General features: G+C 43.2%; 2 protein-coding genes across 2 annotated transcripts in view; one reads left to right on the forward strand and one right to left on the reverse strand.

Annotated features, from left to right (window-relative positions):
* The window catches only part of LOC116979505 (serine-rich adhesin for platelets-like), a 1930096-nt gene that overhangs the window by 1077611 nt on the left and 839359 nt on the right, over window positions 1–13126 (reverse strand). The window lies entirely within an intron of this gene.
* The window catches only part of LOC116980025 (mucin-5AC-like), a 60409-nt gene continuing 54316 nt past the window's right edge, over window positions 7034–13126 (forward strand). The window contains exon 1 of the mRNA XM_033032095.1: window positions 7034–7127. Coding sequence (XP_032887986.1) covers window positions 7125–7127 — 3 coding nt within the window. The 5' untranslated portion in view covers window positions 7034–7124. The remainder of the gene's footprint in view (window positions 7128–13126) is intronic.

Raw genomic sequence — 13126 nt, forward strand, 5'->3', positions numbered from 1 at the left:
CAGACTTATTGGATGAAGCAATGAATACAAAGGCCGAATCAGCTAAATTAATATCATACTTGTATAACATCATCATAAATATCGAAATACCATCATCCGATGGTATTAGAAGAGACTGGGAACAAGAACTAGCTATAAAAATTTCCAAAGAGGTGGGATAAACATTTGCTATATGTGCATAAATGCCCGATTAACGTAAGACATACTCTAATTCAATTTAAAACCTTACATAGACTATATTACAAACTAAAATAAGTAAACTTTTTCCTAATGTCTCCCCTATCTGTGATAAATGTCTATCCCAAGAAGCAAAAATTTTGGAATGAAATTTTTGAAATTTTCACAAAAATATTTAAAATAAAATTGATACCGAGTGCAGAATTGATTTTTGTTGGAATAATGGAAGGCAGCCTTGAACTAACTGCATTCCAAAATAACCTATTTAATTACGGTTTAATAATGGGAAAAAAACTTATACTTAAATTCTGGAAAAACGCCCCAACACCAACAATATGTGGATTTCAAAAATGTCTGAAACGTTACACCTGGAAGATATGAGATTCCTGCTAGCAGGCAAACCAGACCACTTCCAAAAGATTTGGTCTTCATTTGTCGACTTACCACAAGTATAAGGTGCAACAAAACTCTGAAAATAAATGGTTTCAGGACTTGGTGAGGGGGGAGGAAAAATACGAAGTTGGTATATCCCTTTCAGCTCTTTTTTCTACTTTTAACATAGCTTCTGTTTTATTTTTCTCTTTTTTCTTTTCTATGGCTTACTTCTTAACTTTTTTTTCTAACTCTTCGTGTCTAAGGGGCTTTTTTTGATCACTTTTTTCGCACACTCACAATCCTATCTTACTTTCTTTACTTTTCTTCTTTTTAAAGTTTAAAATATGAAGTGGTACAAGAAATGTATTATGTTATTTTTGTCTTATATTATTGTAATGTACACTACTTCTAATAAATAAAATTATAAGATAAATAAATAAGTAAATACATAAATATATGATTTCAGTTGTAGGATTGCGTATTTTCTTTTGAACCCTATGATTGCAAGTGGTAGAGTTTTATGTGGCAGAGACTAAAGTTTTGCAAGTGTTTGACATGCCATTTATCTTGTTTCCTCCAGACATCGATGAATGTGCAACCAACACCTCGAACTGTCAACAAATTTGCACCAATACAATCGGAAACTTTGTGTGTAGTTGTGACCCAGGTTTCAACATCAATGTGACCAACTCTTCGCTTTGTGATGGTAGGATATTTTCACACACAGTTTCTAGTTGTGGAATAATATTTAATAGTGACAGTTCTTGCTGCGCTGTAAAACTTTGTTGGCCTAATATTTAGCTTTTGCTCTTAATGAATGAAAAATGATATAATTCCCTTTGCTCAGAATAGTCGCATGATGGATACTTTACCTGTAGAGGTGTTGAAAGCTGTATGTTGAATGTTGCAATGTTTGACATGTCATTCATTCTATTTCCTCCAGACATTGATGAATGTGGAACCAACACCTCGAACTGTCAACAAATCTGCAACAACACAATCGGAAGCTTTGTATGTAGTTGTGACCCAGGCTTCAGCACCAATGTGATCAACTCTTCCAATTGTGATGGTAGGAATTTTCAAATACAATGTTTCTCACAATGGAGAAAAAAGGATGTGTGCCATGTTAACATTGAATGAAAAAGTGTACCATTTCATTCCCTGTGATTTCATGCTGCAGCGATTATTTTTCTAGCAGGAGAAATGTTAAACCATGGGTAAAATAGAAATATTTAAAGAAAGCAAATCTTCAACAATTTCTTAACGTTCTTTGCTCTGTAGCCATGCCTTCACCTCCCCAGGTACTTTCCCTCCTCCCTTATCTTCAACCTGGGACGTAAAGGGCAGATGCAAACAAGGTGACTTCTTTGATAATTTTTTACTGCAGATTTATAAAAATCAATGTCAATTGTCATATCTTACGAAAATCAAAATTCCACTAGTTTCCTCCCCCCCCCCCCCCCCCCCTCCTTCCCTGTATTCGGTGAAATATAAATATTAAACCTATGTTTTTCCAATGGTTTTGCCTATTTCACCAACGGGGGTATACACTAGCAGAATCGTTGAATTTACTTTGGAGTCACGTGAGTGACTACGTGAAGACCCCGTCCAGTACACATGCGTGTCATATCGTCTATCGCATTGCGTGACGACTGGCAGGGTGAACGTGATTCTCCTGCCAGCAACAGACCTGAGGTATTTTTTTTTTTTAACTTTCAGGTTAAACTTCTTGCAGGAACCTCTACTTAGAGGTCCTGCTAAAAGTCCGGGGCAAAGTCCGGACGGAGGGGAAACCCCAGTCTCGAACTTCAGGGAACCCCGGTCACGGGGAATCCCGCCCACGGACCTAGGCGCTCGGAACCGCGGAATGCGGGTAGCGAGCGGCGGTGGATTCACCTTTGAGCCTCTGGCTGTAGAACCAGCGGCTTCATATTGGTGGAGAACCCGCTCGGGAGACCACGGGAAGCGGGGAGCGGATGGCGGTGGATTCGCCTTCGAGCCGCTGGCAGTGGAGCCAGCGGCTTCATATTGGTGCCGGGGGCACCTGGACAACCGCTCCGGAGACCGCGGAACACGGGGAGCGGACGGCGGTGGATTCGCCTTCGAGCCGCTGGCAGTGGAGCCAGCGGCTTCATATTGGTGCTGGGGGCACCTGGACAGCCGCTCCGGAGACCGCGGGAAGCGGGGAGCGGACGGCGGTGGATTCACCTTCGAGCCGCTGGCGTTGATGCCATCAGCTTCATATTGGTGCCGGGGGCACCTGGACAGCCGCTACAGAGACCGTGGAATACGGGGAGCGACCTGAGAACCCGCTCCGTAGACTGCGGGATGCGAGGAGCGGACGGCATGAAGTCACCTACTAAACCAGCGGCTTCATATACCCCCCCCGAAGCAGGATAACACCCCCCCCCCCCCCCGACTTTGTAAATCACGGCTATCCCTTTGATAGGGACCGTGGGGATATCCCGGCTGCAGTAACTGCGGGGATACCCAGATCTGGGGGGGGGGGGGGGTGAAAGAAAGCCCCGACTGGAGAACACCGTGGAGAAGCCCTGTTATAAGGGACTGCGGAGAAAAAGCTCGGGGGAGAAATAACCCGCAATGGAAGTGTTTCTACAAGGACCACAGAGGAACCCCAGCTGTAACAAACCACGACCACGAGACCAGGCTCGGGAGGAGCGTTGTCCTGCAGCAGAAGGTTTATAAAGGACATGCAGGTAAATTCCTTACGCGAAGGTCGTTTTGTGCTATTTTGTAAGAATATGTTACAGGAATGGACCGCATCCAGACTGACTGCGGAGGACCGCAGAATTGCGGTCAGTCAGCAGCTGTAGACTGCACCTGGATCGCTATTGATCAGCAGTCTCCGACCTGTCACCTGCCCAGTCGAAATCGACACCTCAGACTGGTGGGAAAGCCAAGCAGAAGTCGGACAGGCCGAAGACTCAGACGAGTCAGTCTGTGAAGACTCACCGCCGGCAGGAGCAACTGTGATCGCATTTCCCGCATGGAGCAGTTGATGGATCAGAAGCTCCTATGTGACATGCTCCGGTATATGGAGTCTAGTCACCAGGGGGTCCTGGGACGCCCATGGCAGCACCTTATTGAGGGCTGCATAATGCATCTCCCTCGACAGAGGGGAGCATTAGGAGTCACTTCTGGGCTGACTCTGAAGACAGATGTTTGGCTGAAGAAACCACAAGTGTACAGGGGTTGCAGGAACAACACTACCAGCAGCAGGAGCTCGACGAGTGGCTGTCGGGTTCAGGAAGGCCACATCATCACGCAAGACCTCACATCTTCGACGGCAGCACCCCTACGCACCCACCAGCAAACCACGATGAACTAAAGCTGGTGAAAGCTTGAAGGCCGTACAACCAGGACAAAGGTCTTTTATAGGCCACAGCCCAGAATGGCCTTCCTGGAAGATGCGCCAACCTCGTACTCGAGCTCCTCTACCTCCCAGGAGCAGATGTAAAATCACGCACACATGTTTGAGGCAGCTCCTGGGTTGGGTTGCATAAGTCCTCCCATTCGGATAAAGGTATGGAACCTCATCGATGATGTCTCCTGTCACGGATACAAATCATCCTGTCAAGTTGGTAATATTAAACTGGTTTGAATATTTACACTGGTTTGGGATAACACTAGATTAGTTTATACTGCACACAGGTATGGTTGGAGTTGCCTTTCAAGACAAGGCTCACAAGAATGGGATGTGGACTGATCATTGTCAATAGCCTCAACTCGCATGTGCAGTATAGACTTTTCTGAATATCTTCCATGTGATCATTTCCGCTCACAGGGTTGAAGATATTTGAAATTTAACTGGATGAGGCAACGATACACTCAGTGGCGTTACAAAATGAGCTAACTCCAGTTTCCAGATTATTTACCAAATCACTACTATCAGTGCTTCGGCTGCACAGAGCTAACAAATAAGTAGCATGGCCAATCTGGATGATATTGAACATACTGTATTTTACTAAATTAGCCTTATCAGCCACATAGCTATATTTGAGGAATTGGTTCTCACCCGTCCAGTTAAATTTAAATTAAGTTGATACCAACTGAAACTATTGATAATTGGGATACAATCATCCATTTATTGGTCTGGGATCAGCTCTGAGACAAAAAATTAGACCTCTGCTATTTTTAGCTGAAACAATCAAAGTCACAATGATGGACAGCTTTGCTCCACTAAAACCTCTTATCCGTAAATCTTCAGTCATTTCCAAACTGATGCTATTGCCCAAAGATGGGTAATTTACTAATACCATCACTAGTTACGGAGGCAGATGGGATTAGCATGAGTTATCAAGTGTTAAGTCATGGTATCAACTGGCAAAACGACACCAGGTGCATTCTGTGCATTAAAGGGTGTGTGGATATGCATATACGGCATGCACAAGTCCAAGGTGATACACTTTGGTTGTGGTATATGTTAATCACAAAGGTACAATCAAATCAAAGTATCCGGTGATAGTTTTACCAAACCGCATTCAGCACTGGTGTATTATTATGCAAAATCAATGACAACCCAGAATGAATGTGCGATCACAAAGTATTTAATGACAATGTGGATTGATAGAACACTAACTATTGATTCGCTTGCATCCAGTTTCAATCAACAGTGAACGAGGCATACAATGGCAAAGGGTGCATTCTCGCTACACTAGGAAGGAATGTTCTTTTATGTCTTCATTCCATTTGGCCTCAATAGACGGGTCTTGCAAAATTCAGCATTATTCCCGCTTCCGGGTTTTCATAGTGCCTGCCTGGGTTATATACCTATGGCTCCTGCTGAGGTGAAGAATGAACATAAAACCTTACATGATTAATTCCGGATAAAAAATGCTGGTTCAGTTGTGATGTTGAAACCATCCTCTGCATGATATAATCAATTCATAGACTTACAGACTCTGAGAGATCGTTTCTGCGGCTCGGGTTGTCAAACCATAAGCATTAAGAGTGCTCACTACAGATTGCAGGGATAGCACCAAATAGCAGCAACCTGCATAGGAGATGGGAAGCATTGTTTATGCTTCCTTACGTTTAACTCGGCACGGATGACTGACACATTAAAATTCAGTTTTATGGGATTATAACATTAAGTTACTATTCCATTACTGTGCCTTAAGTACCTCCTCATCATTTGGCTGAGGAGTACATAAACCACTCTGTCCGGTCACACCCTCTGATATCCAGAATATGAAGGTATCGTCAGCTTAAAACCTCCCTGGCTTAGGAACGCAGAGATATGGGTTGTTAACATTGTACTATGTCACTTCACCGATAGGCACCAGCAACATCCCTGTCCATGGTCATACTCACGTACTAGTGATTACGCCATGGCACTGAGTACAGCGCTATGGGTCCAGTCATTGCTACACTGGATAGGATGATCATATCTGCGGGCTATAATAACATGTTTTGTTTATGATTAATCAAGCAGATTAGACAGGGACACAAGACCAAACTAGATGTTGCATATCCCATGGACCTTGGGTTGTGTGTGATCACGCATTTACACCAGTATGTCAAGGTTCCTAAGAGCCTTATAGACTGACAGCAATATTATTAGTTACATAAAATCTTGTTAGAAGGAATCACTACGAACCTTCTCCAGATGGTTATATGGGTCTGGCATATACAGGAGTGTACATTGACATTGAGTCTCACTCCATCAGGACCGCTATACCTCAGCAGCAGGGATGGACCACATCCTAGCGGTTGCAGGATGGTCAAACTATTGATCTGTCCAAACCTATTGCCAGATCAGGGGTATTTGCCAACTCTATGTTAGGTATGGTTCATACTTCCTCCAGGTTGAGGGAGGTTACTATTGCCACTATTATTCATTAATAGCATCAACATGTCTATATCAATGTCATGTCTGAATGCATTCTTAATGTTCACTCATCATTGGCCGACTGATGCAGTGTATGACGCCTGGACTCTGTTCCACGGCATGAAATCAGAGCTTTAAAATCTTCACGTAGTCACTCACGTGACTCCGAAGTAAAATAGTAAGATTAAACGAGAACTTACCAGTTTGAAGTTTGATCTTTATTTTATGAGGAGTAACGTTGAGGGATTACGTACCCTCCGCTCCCAGCCCTCTATCATAAATTTCAACTGGTATTATGGTTTTCTTATCTTACTATGTTCAGTTCAATAACTGTTATCTGTGGTTTCACACCGCTGCTTTGAAGATTGACACGCATGCGTACTGGCCGGGTCTTCACGTAATCCCTCAACGTTACTCTTGACAAAGATTGGATCACATTGAAATACTTATGTTTTCTCACGACAAAGGAAGAAGGGTAGCTCTATATATTGTGTATGATGACAGCCTGCAATCTACTGCTGTTCAGAATGTGACAGCATACAATTGGCAAACACAATTGCAATACAGGAGTTTGAAACATTCCCTTGTTTTCTTCCAGACATCAATGAGTGTGTAACCGGCACCTCAAGCTGTCAACAAAACTGCACCAACACAATCGGAAGCTTCCTGTGCAGTTGTAGCCCAGGCTTCAGAATCAATTTGACCAACCCTTCACTTTGTGATGGTAGGTGTTTTCGCACACATAGTTTCTCAGATTTAAATTAAAATATTTAATGTGATAGTGTAACTGCCCGTTAAAATCTAGGTGAGACAGAGATATTGAATATGACCGATGTGACCAACTCTTCCCTTTGTGATGGTAGGATGTTTTAAAACAGATGATCTCTCAGATTTCACAAGTACTATTTATTGTTGCATTTCAGGCTGCCCAGTCCATCTTAGATTCATAAAAGGGCATGTAAATATAAAGACTCTGATCTCAATGATATATGAAGGCAAAGGCAGAATACTCACATCGCAATAAGTTGAAAGCAATATTTATTAGAGGGTTGTGCACATTGTATAGCGACATCCTGCGGACTATTCTAGTTCAGAATATTAAGTGACAACTTTTACTTCAGCCTCCTCCCCAAATAACATGGAAGTTTTTGACATTTCGGTCACTTGTTTTCCTCCAGATATTGAAGAATGTAAAACCAACACCTCAAACTGTGAACAAGTCTGCATCAACACAAACGGAAGCTTCATGTGCAGTTGTGACCCAGGTTTCAGCACCAATGTGATCAACGCTTCACTCTGTGATGGTAGGAAGGTTCAAAAGCTTTGTTTCTCACAGATTGTGAACAATGTTCAATATGGCTGTTGGGCCACGTAGATTTGACGCCCTGTAAAATAAATTATAATAGTCACCTTTACAATGTGATGTAAAGTTTCAAAGCATCAAAACAATAAATTTGATAGAAACCGCTTCGGTAATATAAACACATCCTATTGTCTATAGTTAATCACGATATTAAGAGTGAGAAATTCACTTGGCAAACTAAATGTTACATAAATTATCGATGCAACACAATCTGTTTTCCATCTAGATATCAATGAATGTGCAACCAACATCTCATACTGCCAACAAATCTGCACCAACACAATCGGAAGTTTTGTGTGCAGTTGTATTCCGGGTTTCAGCACTAATTTGACCAACCCTTCGATTTGTGATGGTAGGTGCATATCCATGTGCCTATCCAAAATCCTCAGAAATGCCTCTATCATATCTGCATCTTTCCCCCTCCCCGTGAGCACATTCCAGGCACTCACCAGCCTCACCAATGTAAAAAAACGTACATCGTACATCTTCATCAATCTTGTCCCTTCTCCATTAAAGCAATGCCTTCTAGTCTTTGATTATCCATCCAAAGAAAAGGTTCTAACTGTATACTAACTATGCCTCTCGTAACTTTACCTTTTTCTATCATGTCTTCTTTCACCCTGCCAGAAATAACAATGCAATTTTACCCAACTACTCCTGGAGCTACTACCCACTAATCTGTATATCATTGTTGTAAACATCCTCACTCCCCATTCTAATACCTCCACATTGTTCCTATACTCGGCCAACATGAGCTGCACACAAGACTCCAAATGCAGCCTAACAAATGTCCTTCAATGCTGCACCATAACTTTGTGACTCTTATACTCAAAGACCACCAGTGAAAGCAAGCATACCATGTACTGTACCTTCTTTACCACTCTATCTACTTGTGTTGCCACTTTCAAGAGGGTATTTTCTTGGAGCACATGTTCCCTGCTTTATCCATGATACTGTTACTTTCTTGTTTTTAATGTAGGCATTGATGGGTTTGGGATTCAGACAATAGACAATAGACAATGGACAAGAGGTGCAGGAGTAGGCCATACGGCTCTTTAATCCATTCAATGTGATCATGGCTGATCATCCACAATCGGTACCCAGTTCCTTCCTTCTCCCCAGAATAGATCTCAATGGTCTATAAATCAGAACCCATGTCCCCTGCACCAATTCCTGAGCCATGCATTCATCTGTCCTATCAGATCTGTGGATAGAAGGCAGGTCTATCCTGCCTTCTCCCCATTTAGTTTAATCCCTTTGCCAGAAACCATTTGTGGTCCAATTTAGTCATTCTAAACACCTGCTTGAGTCATTTCCTCTTTTCTCTATATTCCTCAAAGGTCCTGTCTAATTCCATCCACTTAAATTGGAAGCTACTACCCTGTATGTCCTACTTTTTTAATCCTGCCAAACTCTCTATATTCATTTTGCAAGACCTCATCCCTCTTCCTACCTAGGCCCTTTGTTCCAACGTGCATAACTTCTGGCTGTTCATCCTCCCCTTTGAGAATATTTCAATATTTATGCAATTTCTCCAAAGGATATGTAAATATGAAGGCATTTTGAGCTCAATCATATATGAAGGCAAGCCAGTACACTCACATTGTAATAATTTAAAAAGTCAAAGCAATATTTTTATGGGGGTCAGCACCATATCCAGTGTTGGCATTGTACAACAAGGTCCTGCAGACTAGTCTAGTTCAGAATATTAAGTGAGAATGATTACTTCAGCAAAGCCAAATAATGTGCAAATATTTAATATTTTAATCACTTGTTTGCCTCCAGATATCGATGAATGTGGAACCAACATCTCAAACTGTGAACAAGTCTGCACCAACACAAATGGAAGCTTTGTGTGCAGTTGTGACCTGGGTTTCAGTACCAATGTGACCAACTCTTCACACTGTGATGGTAGGAATATTTAATGTGGTTGTTGGTCATGTAGATTTGACGGCCCGGTTAAACCAAATATATTCCCGACTGAAACTTCTCCAATCCATGTTCTCCAGAGATGCTGCCTGATGGAAGCTTTGTGTGCAATTTTCCCAGCACTTTGTTTCTTTTTATGTAAAGCAGCATCTGCTGTCCTTCCGGAACAAAGTATATTATTTACCCTGATAATAGTAAGATTAAACGAGCTTACCAGTTTGAAGTTTGATCTGTATTTTATGAGGAGTTACGATGAGGGATTTCGTGAAGAACCCGCTCAGCACGCATGCGCGGCATACTTCAAAGCAGCGGTGTGGAATCACAGATAGACACAGTTATTGAAATAAACATAGTAAAGAAAAGGAGACCTCAGTTATCAGTTTGACCCATATTATTGAGGGTGGGAGTGGAGGGCACGTAATCCCTCATCGTAACACCTCATAAAATACAGATCACATGAGTGACTACGTGAAGATTTTAAATCTCTGTGATTTCAAACCGTGTAACAGTTTATACTTCACTCGCTGCCGAAGTCATTTGAGGAAGGAAGTATGTTATCGTAATCAACCATGAATCTGTTTGTAAAACAATAATGGTGTTATTAACAATAACAAGACCAAAATGCTCCCCCGGGCTTAAATTATATATTTTTTGCAGACTCTTTTTCTGCAAACGATACAGGTTCTGTCAGTGGTTTGTTATAAAAGTTTGGAACGTATACTCCCTAGACCACCCCGCTGTAGCCAGGATGTGGTCCATAGGCTCATCCATCCTCTTAGTCAATGACGTGGAAACTGTCCTGGTGGAATAAGATTTATACATGTTAGTATTTACTCCAGCAACTCCCAGTACCTGCTTGAGCCACTAGAGATAGTTTAGCTCGTCACCCGACCATGAGGTTTATTGTGGCTGACCTATAAGGCTTTTTCCTCTCCCTCGGTATTGCTTATTGTGTCGATGTAGATCTCTAAGTGGGTCATGACACATAAAACGTGGTTCAGGTGGGGATGCCCGGAATTCCATGACTGGACCTGATTTTCCTGGTCTGTTCTGTTTGGCCAGCCTTTGAATGGGAAATGTGACACTATCTGGTGTTATAACCATGTTGTCCAATCGCAGTAGATGGAAGAACTGGCTCTTTGTGTTGAGGTAAGGCCACCAGCATGTCCATCTTCAGGGTAGTCTGTTCCAGGGTGAGGGACCTGGCTGGTGATCATCCCCTAAGGTATGTCAGGACTTCACTGACATCCCAATTTTGGGTGTACCTATTTCTGGGGAATGGATTGAATATACCTCTCCTGTATCTGATCACCAGTGCCATTTGCCCTGTTGTCGTGGTGCCCAAGTTGAGTGGGCTGACAGAACATTTCCTTCATTGTGGTGAAGACCTGCCAGGAACTCCAGTACAGGTAGAGGAACCAACGAGAGAGCAGGCTATTCTAGACTGGGTATTGAGTAATGAGGAAGGGTTAGTTAGCAGTCTTGTTGTGCGTGGCCCCTTGGGCAAGAGTGACCATAATATGGTTGAGTTCTTCATTAGGATGGAGAGTGACATCGTTAATTCAGAAACAAGGGTCCTGAACTTAAAGAAAGGTAACTTTGAGGATATGAGACGTGAATTGGCCAAGATAGACTGGGGATTAATTCTTAATGGGTTGACGGTGGATATGCAATGGAAGGCATTTAAAGACTGCATGGATGAACTACAACAATTGTTCATCCCAGTTTGGCAAAAATATAAATCAGGGAAGGTAGTGCATCCGTGGATAACAAGGGAAATCAGGGATAGTATCAAAACAAAAGATGAAGCGTACAAATTAGCCAGAAAAAACAGCCTACCAGAGGACTGGGAGAAATTCAGAGACCAGCAGAGGAGGACAAAGGGCTTAATTAGGAAAGGGAAAATAGATTATGAAAGAAAACTGGCAGGGAACATAAAAACTGACTGCAAAAGCTTTTATAGATATGTGAAGAGAAAAAGATTAGTTAAAACAAATGTAGGTCCCTTGCAGTCAGAAACGGGTGAATTGATCATGGGGAACAAGGACATGGCAGACCAATTGAATAACTACTTTGGTTCTGTCTTCACTAAGGAAGACATAAATAATCTGCTGGAAATAGCAGGGGACCGGGGGTCAAATGAGATGGAGGAACTGAGTGAAATCCAGGTTAGCCGGGAAGTGGTGTTAGGTAAATTGAATGGATTAAAGGCCGATAAATCCCCAGGGCCAGATAGGCTGTACTTAAGGAAGTAGCCCCAGAAATAGTGGATGCATTAGTGATAATTTTTCAAAACTCTTTAGATTCTTGAGTAGTTCCTGAGGATTGGAGGGTAGCTAATGTAACACCACTTTTTAAAAAGGGAGGGAGAGAGAAAACGGGGAATTACAGACCAGTTAGTCTAACGTCGGTAGTGGGGAAACTGCTAGAATCAGTTATTAAAGATGGGATAGCAGCACATTTGGAAAGTGGTGAAATCATTGGACAAAGTCAGCATGGATTTATACAATACAATTACAATACAATTCAATTTATTTGTCATTTGGACCCCTTGAGGTACAAACAAAATGTCGTTTCTGCAGCCATACATTACAAAACAAAAAGCCCCGAGACACAACACAGTTTACACAAACATCCATCACATCGCTGTGATGGAAGGCAAAAAAACTTATCTCTCCACTGCACTCTCCCCCCCGATGTCAGAGTCAGAGTCAAAGTCAAAGCCCCCGGCTGGCGATGGCGATTGTCCCGCGGCCATTAAAGCCACGCCGGGTGATGCAAGTTCGCACACCGGGTCTAGTTGTTAGAGCCCCCGGCGTGCGCTCGCAAAGTCCCGCGGCCATTCCAAGCCGCGCGGGGCGATGCTGTAAGGCCCCGCTCAGGTGCTCTTCAACCCCGCAACTCGGGCGGGAGAAGTCGCCGTTGCGGAAGCCCTGAAAAGCGGTCTCGCAGCAGGGACCCGCGGGCTCCCGGTGCCGCCGTCCGCCAAACCGCAGTTGCAGCCTCCGAAACTCCGGAGGTCGGGTGGCAGCAGCGCTCCACCACAGCTCCACCCACTCCGGACTCGGCCAGCCCCATGACGGTGAGTAATCGGCAGCTCCGCAGCTGGAACCCCAGGTCGTTCCTGTTGGAGGCCGGTCCACGTTGCAGCCCCAACGACAACGGAGACCCGACAAAGAAAAGGTCGGGTCTCCCATGCAGGGGAAAGATTTTAAAGTTACCCCCACCCCCCCACACACATACCCCAACAAAAAAAATAACAAAAACTACATAAAAACGAGACAAAAAATAATAAAAACACAGACGGACTGCAGAGGCCGCTGCTGACGAGAGTCGCGCCGCCCACCGGAAATTTATGAAGGGTAAATCATGTCTGACGAATCTTATAGAATTTTTCGAGGATGTAACTAGTAGAGTGGATAAGGGAGAAC

Source organism: Amblyraja radiata, chromosome 13 (genome assembly GCF_010909765.2).
Source record: "Amblyraja radiata isolate CabotCenter1 chromosome 13, sAmbRad1.1.pri, whole genome shotgun sequence".
NCBI classification, from domain to species: Eukaryota; Metazoa; Chordata; class Chondrichthyes; order Rajiformes; family Rajidae; genus Amblyraja; species Amblyraja radiata.